Below are 27,064 nucleotides of genomic sequence, written 5' to 3'. Positions count from 1 at the left end.
TGAGGACAAGCTTGTCCTCGGGGGTAAACGAGTTACCTTCCAGCCCAGCCTGACAACCAGGTGAGTGCTGATGTGGGTCAACTGGGTGAGTGAGAGAGGGGGGATCTCGGCCAGGGAATGCACCCATCACCAGTGCCACAGTGAGGAGAGGCCTGTCCACTCAGCAAAGCTACTGGACCAAGCCCGTGGGTGAGAGGAGAGCACCCTCCAATGTCTAAGTGGCACCCCACATCGCCCACGGTCCGTATCATCAAAGCCCTCTTTAGTTGTGCACCCTTCCTGGGCTTGTTGATCCAGTTTCCCAATTCCCATTTTGCTCCCGCACAAATGACAGAGGGTCTCCAGCAGCCCAGACGGGGAGAGGATACGGCAGGCCTCCTCCCAGCATCCACCGGGGAAAAGCACCACGGAGCACACAGCCACGCTCACACCTAGTGCTGGTGCTCACTGCGCAGGTGGATGAGTCGTCTCTCAGGAGAGTGGGTGTCTGGTGAGCCAGGGAGCTCTGTATCACAGGCAGGACCCCCCAGGGCCTGCCAGTACGTGTTCAGATCTCGGCACACAGAGCCGGCCAGAGCCCCCCCAACGGAGCTGGGGCGAACTGGTCACAGCCGTTGGCCTGCCACTGACTGACTAACTCAAGTTTTAAATACTCTTTCAATAGCCAAGCCATTCCTTCTCATCCTGGAAGAATCTCTCACAAAAGAAAAATGGCTAAAATGCTAGGCGGTTTGGGTCATGCCGGAGTGACCCAATGTCTGCTGACCTGCAGTGATTTGCCATTTCTCCAGAGCTGGGGTTGACACCTGGATGCCAGGAGGCCCACGTGGACAGGGAACCTCCACCACTCCTGCCTCTCCCTGGACGTCCCCTTTCCTTACGGTGCTGACAGAGGGTGAGATGCTCATGGGTGTCGGATCGCGTTTTCTAGTTACGCTATCCTGTCCCAGATATGGAAAATGACATGCCTTCACAGTATTTTGAGGACAGGGGTATCAGCAAAGATCCGAGAGCACATCCCTCACTAGAGTCAGGCCTGTTGTAGCAAGGGGCTAAAAATGCCATTTTCATACCCAAATAAGACAAAGGTGCTTAGGGCCAGAACAAAGGTAACAACAAGGGGAGCAAGGAGCTAGAAGGTGAGGGGCAAGACTGACTCTCTGGCAGCGAGACTGATCTTTAGTTTTAATAAGACAGCAGCTCTACTCAATCTATACATGTCTCAGCGTAATCCCCCAGTAAGGTTACAGCTATCACCAGAACTCAAGAGGGATTCCCGAACTGTTCATACCTTCTTGCTGGGGAGGAGAGGGCAGCAGTGATGGAGAGTGTCGGGGCTCATGCTCGTTACCTGGTCACAGGCTCCCAGGGCTGGTGGCAGCCTTACAGAGCAGAGCTAAGTTCAACTCTCACAACTTACACTTGAGGGAACGGAACCAGTCCTAGAGGGAGAAGCCAAAGGACTCGGCCAAGTCACAGGCAAGGAGAGAAGAAAGAGAACCCAAGTCTTCAGACCCCAAGGCCCATGCCCTGCCCCAAGGCACATGCCTCAGGGCCTGGCAAGTCCGGATCTCCCCGACGGCACAGCGCCGTGTCCCATCTCTCAAAGGGCACTGGTCTCATCTGACTCTGGCAACAAGACCACCGGGTGAGCAGAGAGAAGCTGTCGTGGCCCTCTCTCCACTGAGGATGCAGAGTCCCGGTGGTGAACCGCCGTGCCTGACCCCACAAAGCTATAGCAGCAGGGAGCTGGAGTCACCTGGCGTTTCCCATCACACCCCGCCCACCGTGCCCACACACAAGTCAGAGAGCACCTGCAAAATGGGGGCCAAGGGGGCCTCAAGGAGGCAAGCTTCCCATAGCCCAAGTGAATATAGGATCCCACAACCAGGTCTGTAACTCTGAGCTAAAATAGCATGAATCTGGTCTCCAGGGCCTCTCTCAGCACCTGGTTTCGTGAATCTTCACCCAAGAAGCAGAAAACCCATGTCCACCAGAGATAACCCAGGCTTGGGGATAAGGCTTGACCTGAGCCCAAATCTAAGCACTCTGGGCAAGTCACCTGGCCACTCTGACCCTCAGTCTCCTCATATGTAGTACTGGGATAATGATGTATGATGTTCATCTCCCAGGAGTTTTTGAAAATGAGAGAGATGATGTCCTCGTATGTCCTAGTGAGCACTCGAGCCAGGCTAGGTGCTTCCTTTAAAGCTCACACTAGGCCTCATCACAGCAACCCATGGTTACGATGGTCATTTACATTGATTCATTCAGGGAACATTACTCACTGATTCGTTAATTACTGAATACTCACTAGAGGCCAGGCTCAGAGCTAATATGGAAATATTAATATAACATGGAGAACAAAGTCCACAGACCTTGGGGGGCTATTAGCATGGTAGCAGAGATGGACATTAAACAAATAATCACACTAGATCAACACACATATGTACATACAACAGTTCTATGAAGGCTGTGATCATGGTCCTTTAGGAAAAACAGAGGAGTGAGAGTTGAACAGTGGGCCTAGGCTGGCCATGGCAATTCTCTGGGACAATAATTTACCCTCAGATTTGAAGAAGGAAAGACGTAATCCAGGCAGAAGGGAAGGAAGAGCATTCCAGGCAGCTGGACCAGCAGGTGCAAAGGCCCCGAGGCAGGGAGTGGGTAAGTAAGGATATGGACCAAAAGAGGACGTGTGGTAGGAGGACAGAGAGCCTGCTCCTTCCTCTTAAGAGACCAAGGGGGATGCAGTGTGAACAAAGGCCACAGAGGCAGCTTTTAAAGTTTAAGTTTCAAAATGCTTTTGAAATAAGAAATACATTTTACTTTACTAACCAGCACACATATAAGTATCTGTGTACAACTGTTTTATGAAATAACACTTAACCTCACTACCTTCAGTAAATTCTGATGCTTTCTTATATTCTATTTCACTGAAAAAAAAAAAAAAAAAGTATGTTGGGCATGACTCTTGTGGGTTGAATTGTGTCCTCCACAATAACATGTTCAAGTCCTAAGCCCCAGGACCCGTGAAGGTGACCCTATCTGGAAATAGGGTCTTTGCAGGTGTCACCAGGTTAAGATGATGTCATACTGGATTGCAGAGGTTGGAGGGGAGTTGAGTCCAAGGACTGGTGTCCTTACAAGGGGAGGAAGATTTGGAGACATGGGAAAGAAGGCCCCATGAGGCCACAAGAAGAGCGTGGAGGGATGCAGCCAGAAACCAGGAGCGCCAAGGCCTGGGGACAACCACCAGCCGAGGGAGGCACAGAACAGTTCTCCCTTTGAGCCTGCAGAAGGAACCACCTCTGCCCACACTTTGATTTGGATTCCTGGCCCCCTGAACTGTAGTTTTTAGACACCCAGGGTGTGTTAACTGTGAGGGCAGATGATTGTAGGGAACAAATACAAACACCCATTAAACTGCCATCGTGACCCAAGGAAGGGCTGAGATGCAGAGCTGAAACACGCCATCTGAAGGAGGGAGGATGGAACGAGAAGACCCAAGACCAAGGCGTGAGGAGCGCCCCCACTGAAAGGTCTGATGGAGGATTATGGGCCTGACAAGGGAACAGAGAGGCCAAAAAGGAGGAGGAAAATCTCCACGGGGTTCTGGGAACAGAGGAAAGAGGGAGACCTTGTGGGGAGTGGGTGGAGGCTGAGGGATGCAGACAGATGCAGAGGTCACTGGAGGGACTTGATGGGTGAAGTGAGACACGTTTGGTTTAATGGCAAGTCCCTGGGGGAGGTGAGAGGAGGTGGGACCCCATCTGTGACCCCGGGAATAAAGTTTATTACACACAGGGCTTGGATGTGCCATGGTGTCCTGTGCTGCCTGAGGTTTACCACGTTGGACGGGGCACAGGGTCGCCCAGGCACACGGGACACTTACCTTTGCCAACAGCGACTTGCCGTGGGTCACCGTTGGCTAAACCTGTCTCCCTGGGAGCCCTGCTAATTCTGGGTTTAGACTGAACTTACTTTGAATAATTGGAGTCTCTTAAACAATGTGCATAAACATGAGCTCTACTTTTTCTAAACTACTTCTTGTTATAATCTGGGGTCCACAATCCCAGCTTCGGATCATCCCACACTGCAAAGCAGGGCTTGTGGCAGCTTTATTTCTTTCAGTTTCCCTAAAAGCAATGTCTTTAGTTCGACTTAATGCACAAACACCTCAGAACCCTGCACTCGGAAAGATGGAGATCTCTGTTTATGTGGAATTTCGACCTGGTTGTGAAACCTGTCCTCTCAGAAGGTGTGAATTCTACACGAAAAAATACATATAAATAAGTAAATAAAGATGAGAAATAGCATGGAGACCAACTGAGGAGAGGGTCTGCATGGAGGGTGGTCTCTGCACATAGGTTCAAATGCACTAACCTGGGGTTGGCACTTAAACTTGATTCTCGGGCTGAAAATTTTAAGTGAGCCTTTTATGCTTGGATATGCTGGACGCCCAGGGCCTGAAACCCCCTTTCTCTTCCAGGACTAAGTCTGGTCCTGAACACAGAAGCCTGTTTGCAGTCATGGGTCACATTGTCCCAACTAGGACACACATGTCCTGCATACTAACATGGTCAAGCTGCCTGCTAATGAAAAGCCAACTTTTTTATATCTGACTCACATTTCCTAAGTCCCCGTAATGTCAAAGGCTGGGGGTGGGGGTGGGGGGATGGGGCGGGGAGAAGTGATGGTCAGTTTTCAAACGCCAGCGACACCTCTGTCCTTTGCTGGGAGTCCTAGCACCAAGGATGTCTGAAGGCTGAGTCAGATATATTTTCTTATTATAGACTTTGATTCCTGGTGGTTATTTATTTTGTGGTTCATTGGAAAATCTTATACTCAATTTGGGTTTGACATAATCAGTTCTCTGCACGGTATGGCCCATTATTTTATGTTACTCCCATGCATGTTGGGCAAAGTCTCTGGGATGAATATCCTAATTACCTCCCCAACCCAGGCCATCAGGAGGACGGGGAGCGTCACAAGAAGGAATGAACAGGCAGATCTTCTGACACTGGGATTTTCTCATTGTCTGGGGCCACCGTGCTGTCAGCCAGGCAGACAGGTGTTGCTGCAGGCTTGGCAGAGAGGAAGAGAAGGGTAGGCAGGGGTGTGAAGGGTGTGGGGGGAGGGGGATTCCTCAGTGAAGCCCTCAAGCAGATGCATTTGGTTGGCTTCAGGAACCCTAGAGCAGTAGACTGGCCCAAAGGGAGGCAGCCAGAGGCTCCGCAATGGGTGTGGCATGGCTCTGCTTTCAGAGCCTGCAGGCTTTCTATCTAGAAAAAGACAACCGAGTGAATTATCCTCCACTGTGCTCTGCGTCAGCACCCAGCCCTTTGCTGAGACCATGGGGTCAATTCCCAGATCACTGGGCCTCCCGCTCTGCCCATGCCAAGCCCTCAGGGTCTAGCCACTCACTCACGCTTCAACAATCCAGAGCATCTCTCTGCTCAAGGAGCAGGCCATGTCCTCTGGGACTTGATGTCCCCTTTGGGGACTGGTGGTCTGTTGACTGTGGCTCAGTCAACCAACCTGGTAACCTCCCTGCTCCTTCCCCACCCACCCTGGAAGCCCCTCCCACCAGAGGCCTTGGGGCTCCCCGCGTTCACTCCCGAACGTCCATCTGCAGTCTGCCGAGGCGCCCGGTGAGCACTGATACCTCAGGCGATTGCTGTTACTGTTGCACACCTACCTGCCTGAGACCGTGAACTTCTCACCTCTGCATCCCGAGCACCAAGACCCTGAGCACAGAGCAGGCACCCAGGCCCTTTTCACTAGCACCATTTTAAGCAAATTAAAACCTTTCTAGGCACTGGGAAAATTTAAGCATTTGGGTAGGATGACCTCAAGTATGTCTTATGTAGATTTTGGTATTTAGAAATAAAGCAGCAAATAAAAAGTGTTTAAGGTAGAGACAGAGGCGCGACGAATACAAGCACGTCTTGTTGTATCGTATTGTTGAACCTGCCATGCATCTTAGCCACACGGCCTCCCGGGCCACAAGCACTGGTCTTAGACCCGGAGAACACTTCTCCCTGGTGGCCGGTCACGGCCACACACTGAGCCTAGGTCCCTGGGAGAGGGCCCCTCAGGCTGCACAGGAGCTGAGGCCGTCCTGCCAGAGTCCTGCAAAGACAACTTCTAAAACACTTAGGAGGTTTTTTTTTTTCCCCTTGGGGAATCCATGAGAAAATTTCAAAGGGAAAATCTGGAGCCTCTTATTGCGACGGTTATGAGGAAGAGAAGACCCAGAGCTCAATTTAGAAGCCCTGCGGCTCTGGAAGGGGAGACACCAGCTGGCCGTGTTACATTTTCCTTGGCTTTGAAGCCTCTGAAAGCACAGGGCTATGTGGGAAGCAAATGTTTTCTTTGGCGGTCAAGGGCCTCTGTGGTTAATGCGTGTATCGACGTGGCTTTAGCTTAGACTGTTAACATTCACGTGACAAAAGAAGGCCCAGTGCAGAGCCACCCGGCCCTGGCCTGGAAAAATGCTCAGAATCAATGGTTCTACTCTAAAAACCTCACAGGAGATGCCAGCTCTTTTAAGACAGATTTCTGGTTTAAATTCTCTTGTCCTGCAGGCATCTTGAAGGGTTGGCCGTGCTGTGTGCTTGGCAGAGAACGGGCTGTTCTGTCGGCTGGAGCCGGGTCTGGATTCCCCCGCAGTGACCCCCGCGCACACGTAGGTTATTGAATCCACCTGCTATGGCCCAGCTGTCCTTCCACGGGGCTGGATAACAAGGCGTCCCAGGCATCCGGGGCTGGCTGTGAGAAAGTTGCACGGTGCTCAGAGTGTGCCAGTTATTTCTGCTTCTACTATGGAAATTTCCACCATGGGCGCATTGAAACAAGAAGGACAGCAACCACCACCAGTCACCACCCCTCACTTCATGTGAGCCCTGAGAAGATGTAAATGTGGCAAAGCGGAAGCTTCCCTATGGAGCCAGTCCCCAGAAGGTGCCACCTGGCGTCTGTCTCTTGAGCCGGGGCTGGCAGTCAGACCCCAGTGGGCTGTGCGAAGGCCGGCTCTGCCTTCCCAGCAGTCACCGGCGGGCGCCTGCTTGGCCGGAGCCTTCTGGTGCATTCCCCTTTTCTGAACAATGGACAGTTGTCTGCATCCACGGCCAACCCACTGGAACCACCCCAATGGAGGAAGCATGAAGGAATATGACCGGGTGGAGGCTGACCTTGAGGTAGACAGGACCATGGAAGGACTTAAGGTTTTAAGAGCAGCGCGGGTGAACATCTAGGGTTCTGAACTGCCTGGGTTAGAATGACCGGGTGTGTGGCATTGGTCATGTGACTTGTTTAGAACATGTTTCACCTTCCTCTTCTGGAAAGTAAGGGTGAGAAGGAGACCCAATGAACAGTTTCTGTTTTGGTTTTAATGACCATGTATGAAAAATGCACTCGGAGTGCTTGGAAAGTCACTGGCATACCTGTTTGATAAATATTTGCTGACACAATTCTTACTCTGCGGGGATGATGTGCTTTGATGTGGCAAGTGAGAGACGCGCTCACAAAACACGAGGGGCGCTGAGCAGTGCTTCTGTCACCTTCTGAGACTCCCTCTGGAGTCGCTAACGTCAGGGAGGGGCAAAGCCTTGGAAAAGTCAACGTAAGGCAGAGGAATTATGAAATGACACACAGGGACCGGGGACACAGAGATGTGGGAGCAATAAGAGAACTCTTCTCTAAAGTCTTTATAGGGGTGCCTGGGTGGCTCAGTCGTTAAGCATCTGCCTTCAGCTCAGGTCGTGATCCCGGGGTCCTGGGATCGAGCCCCAAGTCGGGCGCCCTGCTCGGCAGGAAGCCTGCTTCTCCCTCTCTCACTCCCCCCACTTGTGTTCCCTCTCTCACTGTGTCTCTCTCTGTCAAATAAATAAATAAAATCTTTAAAGCCTTTATAAAAGGGGCGCTCAGAGAAGAGAGAAGTCAGGGAAACCGAGGCAGAAAGAGAGGCGGCAAAACCCTCCAGGGCACCTAAAGTGTGGAAAGAAAGCATGCAAGCGTTCTTTTCTTTCTTTCTTTCTTTTTTTTTAAAGATTTTATTTATTTATTTGAGAGAGAGAGAATGAGAGACAGAGAGCACGAGAGGGAAGAGGGCAGAGGGAGAAGCAGACCCCCTGCCGAGCAGGGAGCCCGATGCGGGACTCGATCCCGGGACTCCAGGATCATGACCCGAGCCGAAGGCAGGTGCCCCGCAAGCGTTCTTTTCTTTGTCCTGGGCCAGGAGCCATGCAGGACACAGAGCTGAAGGACCCAGGCAGGGACGCGGGGCTTCCGAGAGGTTTGTTAGGATCATCCAAGGACTAGTCCAGCCCTTCGGATCTCCCACATAGAGCATGACATGGGTGGCCTCTCACAAAGGAGGAAACCCCAGGCAGCTCTCACTCTGAAGGAGTTCTTCAACAATCCCAACTGTGCCAACAGCTTGCACGAGATGCTTCCTTTCTCGAAGGAGCACTGCACAAGCAGACGATAAAGAATAGCACATGTGGAAAGACATCAGAATGGTGCAGGGCAGAGGCAATTATCCTCCTGAAACTCCCATTCTGGGTGGTGCTAATGGTGAACTACACAGACTCGGAACTCACCAGAACGAACCCTGCAGTTTGAGGTCCTGATTCGTGGGTTAGAAAAGGCAACACCAGATTCGGGACTTGAAACCAACCGTTCTTGACACCATGATTATTACATCTCAATTTGCATACCAAGTTGGCTCAGAGACTACGCAGAAATGATGCTAACAGAATTGCAGGCTCCTGCCCGTGATTTCGGGACTGGACGCAGACTTACTTGTTAAGGATTTTGCCTCTCTTCGCGCTTGAGAAATTCTCCAGTTGCAAGGACTCCTGAGTGAGGAAAGCGACAGCCAGGTGAAAGTAGTTGTTCCAAAGCTGAAAACCAAAAAGGGGGAGATGCTGAGGTGCTGAACAGCTTAATAGTGGGTCTCAAAACGCTCTGAGGCATTCCTCATTTGCTCTGCACACACTTCTGAAATGTTTAGAAATCCACACTCACTCCATGCAGGTGGCTGGCCAGCCAGCCACGGTGTGGTTCAGGGCTGGGGTGGGCGCCAAGGTCACAGTGCACGTGCTCAAATTCTACCTCTGCCACTTCCTCGGGCAACTAATCTAACCTCCTGGTGCCTCGGTTTCCTGAGAGGTAAAGGGGGAGTCTTACAGTGCCTGTCTCCTGGGGCTGTCAGAGGATCACAGGAGTGAATGGGGGCAGAGGCTTCTGGGGGTTGCCGAGCGTGCGGAAAGGACACGAGAATGTTGGCTCCTGTTACTAGTGCATCATGGAGCCCCTTCTTTACTAGTACATAATTTCTGTAATTTATGACTTTTTCAGATACCAAAAATGTACATAAACACTAGGTAACTAAGGAAAAGAGTTGTAAAAACATCAAACATTTTATATTTCAAAGACTTATAGACGATATGTGCTTAACAGACAATTTACTATGAAATGACTTTGTTATAAAGCTCTGCACCGTGGAAGCTCTGTCTCCTTAAACACGGTAACCCAGACACGCTGCTATAAAAATGTCATTATGGAGGTGCCTGGGTAGCTCAGTGGGTTGAGCGTCCGACTCCTGGTCAGGGCTCAGGTTGTGATCTCAGTGTCCCGAGATCGAGCCCTGCGTCGGGCTCCATGCTCACGGGGAGTCTGCTTAAGATTCTCTCCCTCTCCCTCTGCCCCTCCCCCCAAAATCAATCAATCAATCAATTAATTAATTAAAAACATCATATGCATAGATTCCTAAAGTCACAGAACTAATACCCCTGGTTATGTCAGTGTTTATGACCAGGTCGAGAACATCAAGATGCAGGAAGAATTCTTGGATCACCAATGGGAATGATTTGGACATACTCCTGGCCTTTACGCATAACTCCTACACCCACCATGTTTGTGTGCCAGAGGACGGTCTGGGGGGCTTCCACCTGCTCCTGGAGGGAAAGAGCCTGGACAGAGTTCCCATCATACATCCAAGCTCAAAAGGCCTTCCACAGTCTTTAGAAGAAATCTGGGGGTGTTGGTTTTCTCCTTTACAGGAATACTATTTATTATATCAAATGAGATAGCTGCAAAAGACTATGTAAAAATAAGGTGTTAACAGTAGCGACTTTATTTTTAGTCACCCGTGAAGTAAGTGGGAATTTTAGAGCAGAGTTGTAAGAGTGTGTGCTCTTCCATTTACCTAACACTTTTCATGAACTGGGCACTTTCTTTAGTAACACAGCAGCTCATTTGATCGCTGCAGGATTACCCAGGTAAGCGCTGTGCCCCTGATGCTCAGATGCGGTGCAGAGACTCGCCCAAAGCCATGGGTTATGTGTGAAGCGGATGGACAGTCTCGAGTCAGGTGTCCTGGGATTGACCCCATGTTGGGCTTCCTGCTCAGCGGAGAGTCTGCTTCTCTCTCTTTCTCTCCCTCCCTCTGCCCTTCCCCTGCTCATGCTCACTCTCTCGTGCACTCTCTCTTCTTAAATAAAATGTTAAAAAAAAAAGTCTTTAAAAAAATCACATAAAAATATAAGCCAAAAAATAGTACTCAATGCATGATTTGAGGTATGCCCAGTGACCCCACCTGTCTGGTGCTGAGCCATGACAGCTGTATTGGGATGTCTGAACTTGAACGGGGTCTGAGGACTAGATGGTAGTACTACTGTTAAGCTTGGTTTGGGTAGCTTTACTGTAGTTATGCAGGGGAAAGTTCCTGTTTGTAGGAATACACACTACAACACTGGGGGTTGGGGGGGTGGGCTTAGGTAAAGACTCCTTTGTGCTGTATTGCCAGGCCTGGGAGGCAGCCTGGGCTGGAGCACAAGGACGCAGAAGGGGAAGTGGCAGGCAGCCCTCAGGGTTGATGAGTTCAGGGAGAAGGAGGCGTCAGTAGACAGAACTGTGCGGTGAAGAACAGGATGTAAGAACATAAAAATGTGACTGGTCGGAGCAGCCCTGGAGCTCACACTGAAGGCTGTCTTCGCCATGTGGCACCCAAGCCAGCCACCGAGGGTGGGAGGGTGGGGGCGTCTCAGGGTGGAACAGTAATCCCTATGCACTGCACACTTGCCAAGGGCCAAGGTGCTATGTTGGCCCAAAGAGCACATGGCTGCTGAGGTGTGTGGGCATGAGGGAAGCAGCCTCGGGACCTTCCTCATGAAACAGTGAACAAGAGCAGCGATACGGGACATGCTGGGAAAAAGGAGCCCCACACTCGCAGCAGCTACTCTTCACATCCATGACAACCTACCCAGCGGGTACCGGGTGAGGCTCAGATGGATAAAATGGAAAACTCTAATGAAGGACACAAAAAGAAGACCTAAATATTCCGGTATGGGATGGGAAAAAAAGAAATACTGCAAAGTATTCCCCCCAATTCTGTAACATATCCCCTACATTTATTTATAAACTCAATGGATTCCCAATTAAAATAAATGCAGCATTTTTAAAAAGTAAGGTTAACAAGCTGATCTTGCATTTCATATGGAAAAGGAAATACAAAGGGGCGCCTGGGTGGCTCAGTGTGGTTAAGCATCTGCCTTCAGCTCAGGTCATGATCTCAGAGTCCTGGGATGGAGCCCCGTGTCAGGCTCCCTGCTCAGTGGGGAGCCTGCTTCTCCCTCTCCCTCTGCCTGCCACTCCTCCTGCTTGTGCTCTCTCTCCGTCAAATAAGCAAATAAAATCTTTTTTTTTTTTAATTTTATTATGTTATGTTAGTCACCATACAATACATCATTAGTTTTTGATGTAGTGATCCATAAACAAATAAAATCTTAAAAAATTTTAAAAATTTAAAAAAGGAAAGGAAATACAAAAGAAGAGCCAAGATAATTTTGCAGTGGCACTCTATAAGGAAGTTCTGGCTCTGCTAGCAGGGTATAAAACCAGAAGGTCATGACACAGGAAGTAGAATGGATACACACACTGATACATTTGCAATTATGTTTTCTGTGGTGGCATTTTAAATCATGGGGAAAGACGAATCTATTCATGAAATGATATGGGAAAAAGTTAAGTTCAAACTCCTAGCCCTAACACTAAATAGAAAAATCCCAGATAGAGTAATCATCAGGAAGTTAAAAAAAAAAAAAAAAAAGGCAGAATTATAAAGGTATTAGCACATACTAACTACGTAAAAAAAAAAAAAGCTACATTTATAACACTGAGGCAAAGAAGGATTTGCCAAGCAAAACATAAAACCCAAGAGGCATAGAAGAAATGACAGATTCAACTGCAGAAAAATTAAAAATTTCTGTGTGATAAGCCTAAACCCATGAATAGGCTATATTATGAATTTCAACTTAGAGAAAAGTATGACAAATAGCCCAATAGAAAAATGAGTACAGGAAATGATCAGATGGTTCACAGTAGAAATCACACAGCCAGTAAGTATTCTCAGCCTAAGTAGCAATCAGAGAAATTCCAACAAAAATAAGAGACAACGTTTTTAAAGAAATTGGTCCTAGAGATGGTTTTAGACAGTGGCTGCTCTCAGAGAAGGTTGGTGGGATTGCAAAACGCTACAGGAGGATAATTTATCAATGCCCATTCACGTGCACTTTCTTACTACTTGGCCTGGCAGTTACGCTTCCAGGAGCCTGTCTACAGTAATGCAGCACCGAGATGCATTGCTTGTAACACGGACAGACTGGAACAGCCTGGAGGTCCTCCTCAGTGCAGGAGGGCCTCCCGAATGTCGGTACATGTCTATTGCTAAATGTGATGGAATAGAAAAAAAAAATACAGGATATAATCCAATTTGTGTTAAAAGCCAAAAGAAAGCATGCACAGGTCTGGATAAACTTGCCTAAGCAGGCATCAGGCAGAGAAAATGATAAAATCTTAAAAACTGTAAAAAATAGTAACACTTCGAGATCTACAGTTCCTGATATATTAATATATACTTATATTCCACAGTGCAGATAAAACAGACATTTACCATTTAAAAATTATAAAAGAAATACAGCATAGGTCCTGTCTCAGTGAACAGTCCTGCCCAGGAAACTTTAGTAAGCTAAGTAATAAAAAAAATCATTATTAGCAGAAATACACCCAGAGTGCAATTAAACTGAAAGCCACAAACACCAGATGTGTGGTAAATCATGCCAGGCAGCATCAATCGTTATCACACACACACACCCTTCCTCTCCCTCCCCTGCCTCTCTCTGCAAGGCCTGAAGAAACAGGGCGCAAACTGACAGATCAGCTGACCCAGCCCAGAGCCATGTGGGGTAGGGTCTGTGCCCTGACAGATCAGCTGACCCAGCCCAGAGCCATGTGGGGTAGGGTCTGTGCCCGGTAAAGGCCACCAGAGGTAGCACCAGCGGAGAACCAAGTTCTCAAAGCCAGCAGAGCTCAGGGATGCAAATCCGCCTGGCCGCCTCTGCCGGTCCCTCCCTCCGCACATTGGGTCTGAGACAGTCTCTTCCGCTATAGCAGATAGGGGTGGCCTCCCAGCTAACTCCCTATTTGTCACTCTGATTCCGCACATTTGCTCTGAAACTGCTCCATCGCTCTCCGTGCTAAATTGAGCAAATACTCCAAAGGCATGATTTTCAATCCTCGGGTTCCAGTAGTACATCTTGTAAATTCCATTTCCATACCTTGCATGGGAAACCAATTAAGTTCGAGAATTGGAAATCTAAGATATTGGCTCCGACCGGCGATTTGTTTTAGCATGATCTCCCAACAAAGGGCATGTCTACCTCTTCTCTTACCTGCAGCTCAAAGTTGGCTTGATCCAGAAATTTTTTGTTCAGCATGTCTGCATACTGATTAATCGCTCGCAGGAAGACTCTGAAAGATCAAGAGAAAATTACATAATTACACACTTAGGCTCTGGCACCTTTGTAGGTTTGGCATTTCAATTAGATACAGCCCGAGTCTGTCTGGAAAGTGAACTCTCGAAGTCCTGTGAAAAGCCATGAGGTTGTGCCAATAAAAAGCCCAGAGAATTATATGCAGATTTGCTCCAAATTAACCAAGAAAATTAGCACATGCAGAATAAAACAGACCAAAATACCAGCATCTGAAAGTAACATATGAAAAGTATCACTAAAAAGACCTAATTTTTTCTTTTTTTTTTTATTATGTTATGTTAGTCACCATATAGTCCATCATTAGTTTTTGATGTAGTGATCCACGATTCACTGTTTGCGTATGACACCCAGTGCTCCATGCAGAACGTGCCCTCCTTAATACCCATCACCGGGCTAACCCATTCCCCCACCCCCCTCCCCTCTAGAACCCTCAGTTTGTTTCTCAGAGTCTGTAGTCTCTCATGGTTCGTCTCCCCCTCTGATTCCCCTTCATTTTTCCCTTCCTCCTCCTAATGTCCTCCATGCTATTCCTTATGTTCGACAAGTAAGTGAAACCGTATGATAATTGACTTTCTCTGCTTGACTTAAATCACTTAGCACCATCTGCTCCAGTGCCATCCATGTTGATGTAAAAGTTGGGTATTCATCCTTTCTGATGGCTGAGTAATATTCCATTGTATATATGGACCACATCTTCTTTATCCTAATTTTTTTTTTTTTAAAAAAAGGAAAAGGTGCTAATTAAATCCTCTTCCCAAGTCACCATGTCTTCATGGAACATTATTAAACTGGCCTTTGCTTATAGCTGGCTTTTTACAGGTAAGCATTTAAACATGCTGTTATACACCATCTATCGGGCGTGGAGTGGTCTGGTGACATATTCTGGAGGTATGGCTTACTTGGTGTCATTCGTCCTCTGTTGGAAATGTTGATTTTGGTAACTAATGACTTGTTCAAATAAAAAAGCTATAGTAGATGCGTAAGTGATCTGACAAGAAGGTTAACAGGAATTGTAATTCATTGATCCATTGATGATGTACAATTGTTAAGCACCCACAGCAAAATATCACATCCTTTAATACCTGGACTTTCACTTTTCCATGTTGGGATATGTAATTTGAGAGGTTATAAATGACTCCAGAGGATTAACCCTTCCACCAGCTTCATCCTGCAAATGTTTTATTGCCCTTGAGAGTGTTCACAATAATAAAGCTCAGTCCAGATACTTCTCTTTAAGTGACCCTTCTCCCTCTGCATAAAGGCAGGATGCAAGGAGAATTAGCATTGGGTCACAGATAGTAAACTTAATTACACTTCCCCTGTTTAGACAGCAGGAAGCAGCCAGAGAGTGTAAGAAAAATCCAGGTTACTTTCCAGGAACCGGTGCTCTCCGAAAGCGTGGTCTCTTAGCAGTGCATGCCTGGAGAAGCTGCCCACCTCAGACTGTCCCAGAGCCCCTGAAGGCCAGGCAGCCTGGGAGGAGGAAGAAAGGGACTCTCTCCTTGGGGCTTTAAGGAGGTCTCGATCCCCACCTCCTGCCCAACATTGCAGCTTCTTGAACACTCAGACAGCTCTAAGAAAAGGGGTTTGCAGACAGCATCTCATTAAGGAACCTATGGTTGGATCCGGGGCCGAAACAGGTGTGACAAATGGCCTGTGATGGAGTGTGCCATCTCAGTTGCTGACAAAAACTGTGGCCAGACTTATCTAATTCTTCCCTGGTGACATTCAAAAGAACCAAAAAGGAGGCATCCGTGCTTTAAGTGACTATCAGTGGAGGGACGTGGGGATCCTGGCCTTGTCCATAAGCCAGGGGGCACAGAATGGGCAGCAGCATCCATCAGCCAGAGAGTTGCCAGATATTACGACTACAGGCGGCCCAGTTCAATTTGAAAAGTAGCTCTTATGGCTGAAATTTTGGGATTTATTGAGAAAAGCTGAACAAGGGCGTCTTGACAAATTAATACAGGACCAGGATGAAAATCACTCAATTTAGGACATGTCTTGTATCGTAGCACACCTTGCAAGCCTCATCAGCTCTCCAGGCCTGGGCTGGGGTCTCCTGTGCCAGGTTTAGCCCTCGAAGTGCAAGATGCAAGCCTAAAGAGAAAAGGTCTGCCTTGCCCCTCTGACCCTTGGCAACCGTGTTCAGAGAGCATCTGGGGACCTGTACTTGCATTAAGCCCAGCAGCCAGAGAAAGTCTCCTGATTGTCAGTGGAGCGAGACCACTCCGTCATTAGAGGGTGGGGCTCTCATGCAGCACAAAACCCTGGGCTACTGACCACCCCGTAATTTTTCCTTCAGTTTTAGAACTCAGCTTTTGACTAGGGTCCCCTCAGGGTCCTTCTGAGCTTGAAGGAAGACCCTCCCTCCAGCCCTCTATGACAATAAAGGCAAGTTTACTAGAACATGCATTATTATTACATGGTAATCATTCTGCCTCAAGATAGCATCCAAACAGTTGCAATATGCTACTTCTAATTAAGCTCTGGAACAATTTCAGCCAGTTAAATAAAGATATTTCTCAAAATGACTTTTTTTTTTAAATATGCCATGCTGAAATAATATGAAGGCCAAATAAAAACTTTTTAATGAACTGACAACTGAGAAAGCGAGGGGCTGAGAGAGATTTTATAATTTAGATTCACTATAAATTTTTTAAAAAGCAAGGACAGAAAGCAAATAACACAGAATGTGAGTTGCAGCAGGATAACTAAAGGGAAGATCAAATGAAGACTGTCACTAGGGCCATCAAGGGTGAGCTGCTCAAGCTCAGCGCACCCAGGCCCACACACCTTCTATAGAACCAGCCAGGACACACATAAATTATATATACCCAAGAGCCCACACTTGATGGGATTAAAAACTGAGCAATGCCAAGGCCATCTGAGGATGACTCAATGCTCTAACTAGGGAAGAAGAAGCAAACAGGGGTTAACTTTTACATGAGAACATCTACTATCTGCTATAATTCATGGGTTATTTTTAATAAATGTCAAACTAGAGAAAATAAATAAGAAAATCACATCAAAAGCTTTTGCATAAAAATCTGCTTTCAGTATGGAAAGATCGCGAGTTAAGCTGAGCGACTGGACAACAGGACACCTTCCCAGGCTGAAATGAAGAGTTCAGGCAGGTTCGACACAGTTCAAGATCAAGTCCTTTTTTTCAAGAGGCAACGAGAGGGAGGGCAGTGTGAATGGGCTGGCTCTGCGGCCCTGGTGACTGCTAGAGCTGGGCTCAGGGACAAGGAAGCCCTCCAGACTGTTCCCAAATAATCCTGTCTGCTTATTCACTCATGTGCCTGCAATGCTAAGTCAGGATCCAGCACAGTTTCATATGCCCCCTAGGTGTCAGTCACTGGAATGGATGGATGGACGGATGGATGGATGCATGATGGATGGATGGATGGATGATGGATGGATGGATGGATGGATGGATGATGGATGGATGGATGGATGGATGGATGGATGATGGATGGATGATGGATGGATGGATGGATGGATGACAGATGGATGATGGATGGATGGATGGATGGATGGATGGATGGATGGATGACAGATGGATGGATGATGGATGGATGGATGGATGTGTAGCCCAGAAGATCAGGCTCTGACCCGAATCAGAGGGCACAGAGAGGCTAGAATATTTGGTAGCCCCTGATCTCCATGGAGTCCTTACATTCTGACTAGGTTGTCCACAGTGGGGTTCAGCTATTTTGAGTTTCTTGTTAACCAAATTTCTCATTAGGCATTTGGCATTTATGGTTGGGCATTGTTCCCTCATTTTCCTCTCCGCATCCAGAGCTGGTCCCTCATTCTCCTCTCCACCTCCAGAGCTGGTCCCTCATTTTCCTTTCCACCTCCTGAGCTGGTCCCCTCATTCTCCTCTCCACCTCCAGAGCTGGTCCCTCATTCTCCTCTCCACCTCTGGAACTTGTTCCTGATGACAGGAACCTTGTCATTTACATATCAGGATCCCCCAAATCATTTAAAAGGACCCCTCGGCACCATGAATATTCTGAAGTGTTCTGATCTAAGGAATCTTTGGCCTCTCCCTGCACTAACAGATCTCTCACAGCCAGTGGTGTGTCCAGGCCTGGTACCAGGCAAACACAACAAAACAAAAACAAGTAAACAAACAAACAAACCCCGAGCCTAATGCAGAGAGAGAATCCACCCTCCCCCACTCAACATTACTGTACAGGAGCACAGGACACAATGAAGAGAGCTCACGCCCAATGTTCCCCACAGTCCCAGCTCCCAGAAGCACGAGAGTGAGATGCTGCAGGGGTAGAGCCTGTGGGCAGTGGAAGGTGGGCAACAGTACAGACTGGCACTACTTCTCCTCTGCCAGAAAAGTGACGGACTCGGGGGAAAAAGATTCATAACTCTGTGAGCCAAACAAGTTATGTCTATTCATAGCCGGGAGGATTAAGTAATTTCTAAAAACAAAGCTAATGGCGTAAGAATGAAATGCTTTCATGGATGCAAAAGTGGTCAAAACCATTAAGAAAAAGTGTGAGCCCATATTTAATAGAGTTATTTTCAATCATTTTTAACCTTTGAATGGCTTTATTTATAACCTAAAATCTTGGAAGATAAAACCAAATACACAAATAAATAATGTAGAGACCCACAGGCAAACTATGTCATCTCAAAAAGATTTAAAAAGCCATAAGGTCTAGATGCACTTTCTCAAATTATTCAAAGCAAATGACTGCAAATTTTATTTTTAATGGCCGCAAGGAGAGGACTTGATTTCATGCTTCTTGGTAACCGATTCCTGTCTCCCTGATGTCAGAGTCATCATCTTTACAAATCCTGTTACAATATTCCCCAATTTCGATCATTTAGGGGTCAGTGTCAGATAGAGTTCATTCCCAAACCTCATACAACCAAAACAAACAAACAAACAAACAGGAAGTTTTCCTGACTTCCTTCTCTTCTACCTGGATACTTAACCACAGTGAGCTCCCACTAGAAACAAAATGCCTACTATAATTCCTAATGGTGTCAGATATGTGATGGATTGTTGTCCACACACCCCCCACACATCCAATTACAGTCTGGATCCACTTCTTTCTATGCATTTTCTATCATCTCTCCATTATCTCTCTAGCTCTCTTTTTCCTTCCCTACCAATCAATCCAATCAATCAATCTACCTATCTTTTCACATCCGTGTAAACATTTAGCTACCAGACCTTCAGGAAGTCTTTCTAACCATCTCTCATCTACCTGTCAATCATCTATCTATCTATTGACGTATCTTCTTCACGTCCATGTAAACACTGAGCTACAGGACCTCCAGAAAGTGGCTCAAGTTTTTGAGATTCTCCTATTTTCAACCAGCAAAGCAAAATACTAACTGTGAGCCCTCTGAACTGTGAACTTAGGACGTAGGGGTCTTGTTTTTGTTAACACTGAGATTAAAGGTAACACAGAGATATCACCACGTAGTCCGGAGTCATTTTAACACGATGACCTCCACAGACACTTTACAGAATGTTAAGTAGCATTTGGTATAAAGGAGAAGACTTGCTGTAGAGTCCTACACTTGGGCACACGTCTTTAGGAGACAGGCTGGGGGCGCCTGGGTGGCTCAGTCAGTTAAGCATCTGCCTTCAGCTCAGGTCATGATCCCAGGGTCCTGGGATCAAGTCCTGCATCGGGCTCCTTACTCCGCGGGAAGCCTGCTTCTCCCTCTCCCTCTGCTCCTGCACTCTCTCTCTCCCTCAAATAAATAAAATCTTTAAAAAAAAAAAAAAAAGGCGACAGGCTGGGCATGAGGAGCGAGGCTCAGTGGCAGGAGGCACCTTCGGGATTCCAAGCCCCTCAACCACGAGCATTTCACCGAGAGAGTCCTTCAGGCCTTGCCTCTGGGACCACATCCCGGCTCTGTCCTTGCACGGAAAGGGACTTGGATGCTGCGTGGGCTCCAATCGGACACCTTCCCAGTAAGCTGCCTATTGGAAAGCAGTATGTGCAGAGCAAAAAAGTAGCAGAGTCCTAAATAATTATGTGTTAATTGAATGGAGGGGAACTTAGCAAGTGGAACATAATCAGGAACCAATTTAACTATTAGAAGTTCCTGGCACAATTACAGTCGCTAAAATGACTTTATCATGATGGAGCCTCGGGCTTTTCTAGCATCTCTGTTACCCAGTATTTGCTGCCAATAAAACTGGAAGATGAGGTGCCTCATTACGACACAGGGAAAAATAGCAAGAAAGCCACTGAACTTCCAGTGGAATACAAAACCCTATTTCTCAGACGGTGAAGCTGCGGGGTATTTCATTCCTTCCCTAAACTTACTTTAAGTTACATAATTAGATTGTACAGTTCACTATGAGGGCATTTAAATACCTCTGGCATTAAGACAAGAGATGATTTGGCGGGGGGGAACCACATCTTTTAACGAAATATTTTGCCCAAAATGAGTGGAAGAAAGGCAAATTAAAAGTGACAGATTCTATACCTGCAGAACAAGGACTAGGAGCTGGAAAACTACCTTAAATGATTTCCGCAGAATTCAGGAACACTGGGAAGGAGGGGAGACTTGGGGAGATGTGATAAGAAGGTGCAGAGAACATCACTTCATTTAGCCGGCACGGAGAGAGAAGAACTGTTACCACCGCTGACCGGTCTGTGAGCACAGCCCACACTCAGCAGAGGCTTTGATCAAGGCCACGACCAAACAGGATCAGCAGCTTCCTCTCATGGGACCCAGGGGTGGGGTGCGGGGGGGCAGTGAGGACCACACACGCACAAAGAAGTGACTTTCTAGCAAGACCCAGGATCTGATGTGTGGAGTGATCCACAGGAGGGGGGCCTCGCTGGGACCTCCTCCCACATTTGCGATTTGGGAGATAATGGGAAGACCACTGTGAGGAGAGCCTCCTGGGAATGAGGCCTGAAGGGTCGGCGGGGGTCAGACTGCAGGAGGCTGCAGATGCGGGGGTCCAGTCCACAGCAGTGACTTAAAGCAGGGAAGAAGCAGTAGAGTCAAAAGATGCAACTGCCACGGTTTCTTTTTGTCGAGATTGCCGGATTTCTTTTTCAAATCGGGCTTTAGCATCTGTCAAACTCGGAACTAAAATCCAAAGTGCTGTGAACAATCGCGCCGGCCAGCCCTGGTCAAAGCGGGCTCAGTCCGCGGTGCAGAGAGGATTCCAGGGAGTGGCCGTTCCGGCCTGAGGCCATGTGGTCCTTGCTGTGTGGGCTCCACGGGCCAGCAGCCGTCTGTGGCCTGGGCCCACCTTCCCACCACTCTGGGGGCTGTCTCCGGGTCCCACCAAAACAGGACTGTGGCTAAGGAGCCACCACGGTGGGCTGAAGGCAAGAACCCCTGATGGTGGCCGGGCCCCACCCAGCTCTGTGAGTCCAGCTGGGCTCAGCCACCCCTCACCTCTGTCGCTTAGCTAGTGAGCATTTACCGAGCACCCCGTATATTCCCAGTGACTTCTTCCATTACTTCCATAAAAACCATGCCATTTAACGCACACAAGTCCTGTGGGGTATGAATGACCTCGTGTTTTATACAAAAGACTCCAAGAGGCAGAAGCACATGCTCCCAGAAGGGCAGAGCAGGCTTAGACCAAGCCCATGACCAGTCCCCACACCACGCAGCCTTCCTTAGGAAGCTCAGCCGGCATGGTCAGCGTAGTACAAATAAATCCCTGAGATCATTTTGCTTTTACAATGTATTAAGGAAAATTTCCAGCCCATACAATAGTAGACCCCATAAGGGACTCATGTCCCCTTCCCTGGGCTTCAATGATTATCACCTTCTGCACGTTTCATCTCTACCCCATTCCAAAGCCCCTCACATTATTGTTATTATTATTGTTTCCTTAAGGGACTTGAATGTCAGAGCGGTTGTAGGTTCACAGCAAAAGGGAGCATAAAGTATACAGGTTCCCATATGCTCCCTGCCTCCCCCATTATCAGCATCCTGCCCCAGGGGGGACACAGCCTACACTGGATGAACCCACACTGACATGTCATCATCTCCCAAAGTCCGTGGTTTACAGGAGGGCACACTCCTGGGGGATGTTCTGTGGGTTGGGAGAAACCTGTAACAACGGGAACGCACCATTACAGCATCATACATCCTCTGAGCGCCACTACTCATCCCTCCCTCCCGCTGAGCCCCTGGCCACCGCTCATCCTTGTACCGTCTTCACAGTTCCGCTTTTTCCAGGATATTCCATAGTTGGTATCGTACAGTAAGTAGTCTTTTCAGACTGGCTTATATCGTTATTACAGTATTTCCTAAGTCCCTTTTTGCCAGGTTTCAGACCTTTAATGCTTAAGGCGCTTTACAGCAAGAGCGTGCAACACGACATTCTCTCATGAGGGTTTTTACCTACACATCTTGGCAGTGGAGAGCGCCTGCCTCCCAAAGGATTTATGGGTCATTCACAGCACCAGGGTACACAGTACCCCCTACCGCTATCTAATGCTCAGGACGCACCCCTGCCACTAACGAGCTGAATGGTTTTGAGTAGGTCACTCTGCCCTCCGAGCCTTGGTCTTCGCCTACGTAAAACGGGCCGTTAACACCAGCCACACTGGGCTTTCTCGCAGTCCTGCGTCTGCAGCGTAGCCGGTGTCCCGTGAATGGCACTGACAACTACCGTTAACTCACACAGGAGGCTCTCTCTCCGTATCGACCAGCTGGGAAACAAATCCCACTTCAGCTGTTGCTCACCAAGCTCGCTGCTGGAACCGTGTTTCCTACACTGGCTACAGGCCTCACCCGTCCCATCCTTCAAAGCAGCGGACCAAGCCTCACAGCCTGTTTTTGCAAATAAAGTACTTTTTAGTAAAAAAAACTTCTAGGGCGCCTGGGTGGCTCAGTTGGTTAAGCGACTGCCTTCAGCTCGGGTCATGATCCTGGAGTCCCTGGATCGAGTCCCACATCGGGCTCCCTGCTCAGCAAGGGGTCTGCTTCTCCCTCTGACCCTCCCCCCTCTCATGTGCTCTCTCTCTCAAATAAATAAATAAAATCTTAAAAAAAAAAATAAACTTCTAAAAAACTGTGGTAAAATGCATATAACATAAATTTAGCATCTTAACCATTTTAAAGTGGATGTTTCAGTACCACTGAGCACATTCACACTGTTGTGCAACCATCCACACCATCCACCTCCAGAACCCTTCCATCTTTCCCAACAGAAACTCTGAGCCCATTAAACAACAACTCCCCGTTCTCCCCACCCCCGAGCCCTGGACCGCCATCCTACTTCCTTTGTCCGGAGTCTGCCTACTCTAGGTACCTCACGTAAGCGGAATCATACAATAGTTGTCCTGTTATGACTGGCTTATTTCAGTGAGTGTCATGTCCTCCAGGTCCATCCAAGCTGCTGCAGCTGTCACATCGTCCTTCCTCTAAAGACTGACTAATAGTCCATTGTACAGATGGACCACATTTCATTTATCCGCTCATCTGCAGATGGACACTTGGGTGCCTTCCATCTTTGGCTACCGTGAATCCTGCTGCGGTGAACACGGGTGCACAAATATGTGTTCACGTCCCCGCTTTCAATTCTTTTGGGTATATTCCCACAGGGGGAGTTGCTGGATCATGCGGGAATTCTCTTTCTAATGTTCTGAGGAGCCATCACATTGTCTCTCCCAGCGGCTGCACTACTTTACATTCAACCAATGACGCGCAAGGATGCCAACGCGTCCACATCCACAGCAACGCTTGTTAGCTTTTGCTTTGGGTGACGGTAGCCATCCTCATGGGTGTTCAGTGCTATGAATAAAGTTTTATTAGAACACAGCCACACCCGCTCATTTAGGGATTTGCTGTGGCTGTTTTCCTACAAGAGCAGTGTTGAGTAGTTGTGCCTGCCACGTTATCTGGCCCTTGATAGAACATTCTGCCATCCCTGGGAAGCTGTGATTCTATTCTGATCATCCTCTAAAGAGTTTTAGAGTTTTTCACCTGTACACGGTTGGGAAATGGGGCTCATACCTATTTTTTTGGTCATCAGAAATGAAGATGTGTTGATCAAAAAGGCCTTAGACAACGCCCTCGAATGTTTAGAAGAGGTTACTTCACACTTTGAGCTCCGAAGTGGAGTTACAAAGTTTGGGGATACAAGGGATTTAGAAACCAAAGCAGGCAGGGGCCTGCCACTTACATATCTAGCGCACCGAGTGTGTCTCAACCAGCAGTCTTATTTCAGGGTCAAGTTTTAAAAATTCAGGAAAGCCATCCTTTCCCTCTACTCTCTTATTTCATCTTTCTTCTTACCATCCTCTTCCTCCCAACCCTGCCTGGCTTACCTACGTCCACATCACAAAGTAAGTGTTGACGGATTTAGGAGCACCATGGGCACAGGAAAAAACTCCCAAGACCATGGGAACCATGCATGGGTGGGTCTGCCACACAGGCGAGAGGGCAGAAGAAGCAGAGCAAGGGGTGACCACTACCCCGTCCTTTGGGCCTAGGCCCACACAGCCTATGTAAGAGTGTGTGAGAGATTATCCATCACTGGAGTATTTTTCGAGCTCCAAATATGGGAATGGGGAGGGAAGGGTAGGAATGAGGAATTAAGAGTTTCTGTTTGGTGATAAAGCATTTTGGAAATAAGTCGCGGTGATGGTTGTATAACATTGTGAATGTAATTAATGCCAATGAATGGTACCTGTATAAACGGTTAAAATGGCAAATTTAAGTTATATATATTTTACCACAGGAAAGAAGAAAAACATGAGAAGGAAAGGGAACCAGACATTTCCAGAAATTGCAGCAGTGGGAATCATGATTTCTCTGTCCATAACTCTACCATCAGTGGGATTCAGCTCCACAATTTCACACACATACATACACACACACACACACACACGTGCATGCACTCTTAGAAACTAGAAACTCTGGCCTCTGCATCCCAAAGAATAAGGTTGCTCAGATCTGTTCTGGGAGTAGATGGGTCATTAATAAATAAGCATAAACATAAATAAGCAGGAATAATAACGGCAACAACCATCCACCCAGAGTCCTTTATGACCTGGTATGTCACTTCTCACTTAACTCCACACATGACAGTGGTCACAGATATGGTGTGTCCCGGTTCTACTGTGAGTCCACTGATGGCCCATCTGTGCTGAGTTTTTATTCCCTACAGCACTAAGCAATGTATCTTGTATAAAATAAAATACAGTATAATTAAATCCACCTAGCGAGCCCAGGGAAAAATTGAGTGGTCAGAGGCCTTGAGCCAACTGTAGGGTTCAAGGCAGAAATTCTAAAGAGAATCTAGGATAATTACAAAGGGAAATGCTTCTTTCCAATTATTTCATGCTTGGAATATCCCAGCCATGTGAAGAATTTATTCGGTTCATTTTCAAGACTTGCTAAAGGGCACTGCTGTCATTTAGCAAACGAATGTAATTTGCTTTAGGCTCATTTGTAAAAATTGGGTCACATTTTTTGCCCTGTCGGGGGCCTAGGGACTCAAGAATGTTCTGAACATGGGAGTGCGTAACATTTTACACCTTTCCCCATCTTTGTTGGTGTTTGGCTACTTCTATTCACCACTGGTTTAGTTTCCCTCTCATGAGGCCAGGTGGGCCTCTCTCTGTGGTGTAGCTCCATGGAGAAACGCACAAGGAGGTGGGGAAGTGGAGAGAAACAGGATCCTCGGGATCTGTGTCTAAGTCATGTTCCTCATTTACAGGGTGTTTAACCTCGGGCAAGTAAACGAACAACTCTGAACTCCCTTTTTCTGGTGGGTAGGGGGGATTAGAGGAGTCCATGTTTGTAATGGGCCTGGGTTGTACCAGCTGTTCCGTGACTGGCAGCTACTATTGGGAGTATGATAATCATACTAAAGACAAAGGCCTCAACTTCTTCTTTCCTGTTTAGTTCAGAAGAGGTGTCCGAAGGAAGGTAAAGGAAAAATTCGGAGATCAATGTTCATGAAAGCTTAGCTGTTGTCAAGATCTTAGGAAAAGATCAAGTCTTACAACTGGGAGCTTCCAGCTCTTTGATTTTACTGTGGCTCAGAATTATCATCACTCAGGTATTGAGTGTATGGCGATTTCTTCAACCATCTTTGTTCATGGAGAGTAGCTCTGAGACTTTCATGGAAGAGGTTAACTTCCCCAGGTGGATGGAAATGGGTGGCCTGGTGAGGTTTGTGCTCAGATCCTGAGATCATTTTCTTAACGGTACCAGAGACAGGGTATTGGTGCAGGACTGCAGATCACCCCTGGCTCCTGGTTTGACAGGTATCAGGTGAAGGTTACCTACTCTGGGGAAGGCCACCATCTTAGTAGGTTTTCTGCTGGTGCATAATAAATGACCACAAACCTGGTGTTTAAAACAATGCCCATTGATTATCTCACTGTTCCATGGGTCAGAATTCCCTTGAGGGTCAGTGGGATTTTTCTGCTTAAGCTCAAAGAGGGCCCAGGTGAAGGTGTGGACCAGGCTGGGTTCTGACCCCAAGGTTCTTATCTTCCCAGCTTATCCAGGTTGTAGGCAGAAGCCAGTTCCTTGTGGTCTGAGGTCCCTGTGCATGTGAGGTCCTTGTTTCCTTGTTGACTCTCAGCTGGGATCCACTCTCTGCTCTTAGGGGCTGCCTGCATTCCTTCTCCCATGGTCCCTTCATCTTCAAATCAGCAAGGGCATGTGGTATGCTTCTCATGCTTCAAATCTCTTGCTTCCTTCTTTTGCTACAAGCCAGAGAAATCTCTTTCTTTTTGAAGAGCTCTCGTGATTACACGAGGCCCTCCTGGATAATCCCTATCTTAAGGCTAATTATTACTGTTAATGGTATCTGCAGGACCCCTTTGTCCATAACAAAATCATAGAGGGGATAACTCGTGCTATTCATGGTTCCACCTACCTTCCGGCAGAGGAGATCCTGTAAGGAGGAGGGTCCTGGAGACCCTCATGGATCCGTTAGAGCCACAGGCCTCAGAGTCAAGCTGGTTTTCCTGGGCCCTACTGCCATTCTCTTGCAGCCTGAGACTAAGCCCAGAGGGAAAGGCTGTACTCATGGAATCCTTGCCTTTGTGCTGTTGGCCCCTGTGCTGTTCTGAGTATCTGTGACAAGGTGAAAGACTCGGCGTAGGGAAGGGAGGGTAGAAGACAGAGCTAGAAATACGAACCCGAACCAGGTCTTGCGAGAATGAAGTGGTTGTTTCAGGAGGCCACTTGTCTGCAATCCATTGAGTGACACTTTCCATTAACAGGTATAA

At 47.7% G+C, this 27,064-nt stretch overlaps 1 protein-coding gene across 6 annotated transcripts in view; it reads right to left on the bottom strand.

Annotated features, from left to right (window-relative positions):
* The window catches only part of DOCK1 (dedicator of cytokinesis 1), a 489,580-nt gene that overhangs the window by 85,632 nt on the left and 376,884 nt on the right, over positions 1–27,064 (bottom strand). For all 6 annotated transcript variants that reach the window (XM_064595456.1, XM_054508462.2, XM_054508463.2 and 3 more), the window contains 2 exons: positions 13,740–13,818; positions 8,809–8,909 (listed from right to left, as the gene is read on the bottom strand). In XM_064595456.1, the coding sequence (XP_064451526.1) occupies positions 8,809–8,909; positions 13,740–13,818 (180 nt within the window). The remainder of the gene's footprint in view (positions 1–8,808; positions 8,910–13,739; positions 13,819–27,064) is intronic.

Source organism: Mirounga angustirostris, unplaced genomic scaffold (assembly GCF_029215605.1).
Source record: "Mirounga angustirostris isolate CCGP_5_RB_7025 unplaced genomic scaffold, mMirAng1.0.hap1 SCAF_6, whole genome shotgun sequence".
In the NCBI taxonomy this organism is placed as follows: Eukaryota; Metazoa; Chordata; class Mammalia; order Carnivora; family Phocidae; genus Mirounga; species Mirounga angustirostris.
This window is presented reverse-complemented; position numbering and strand designations above follow the sequence as displayed.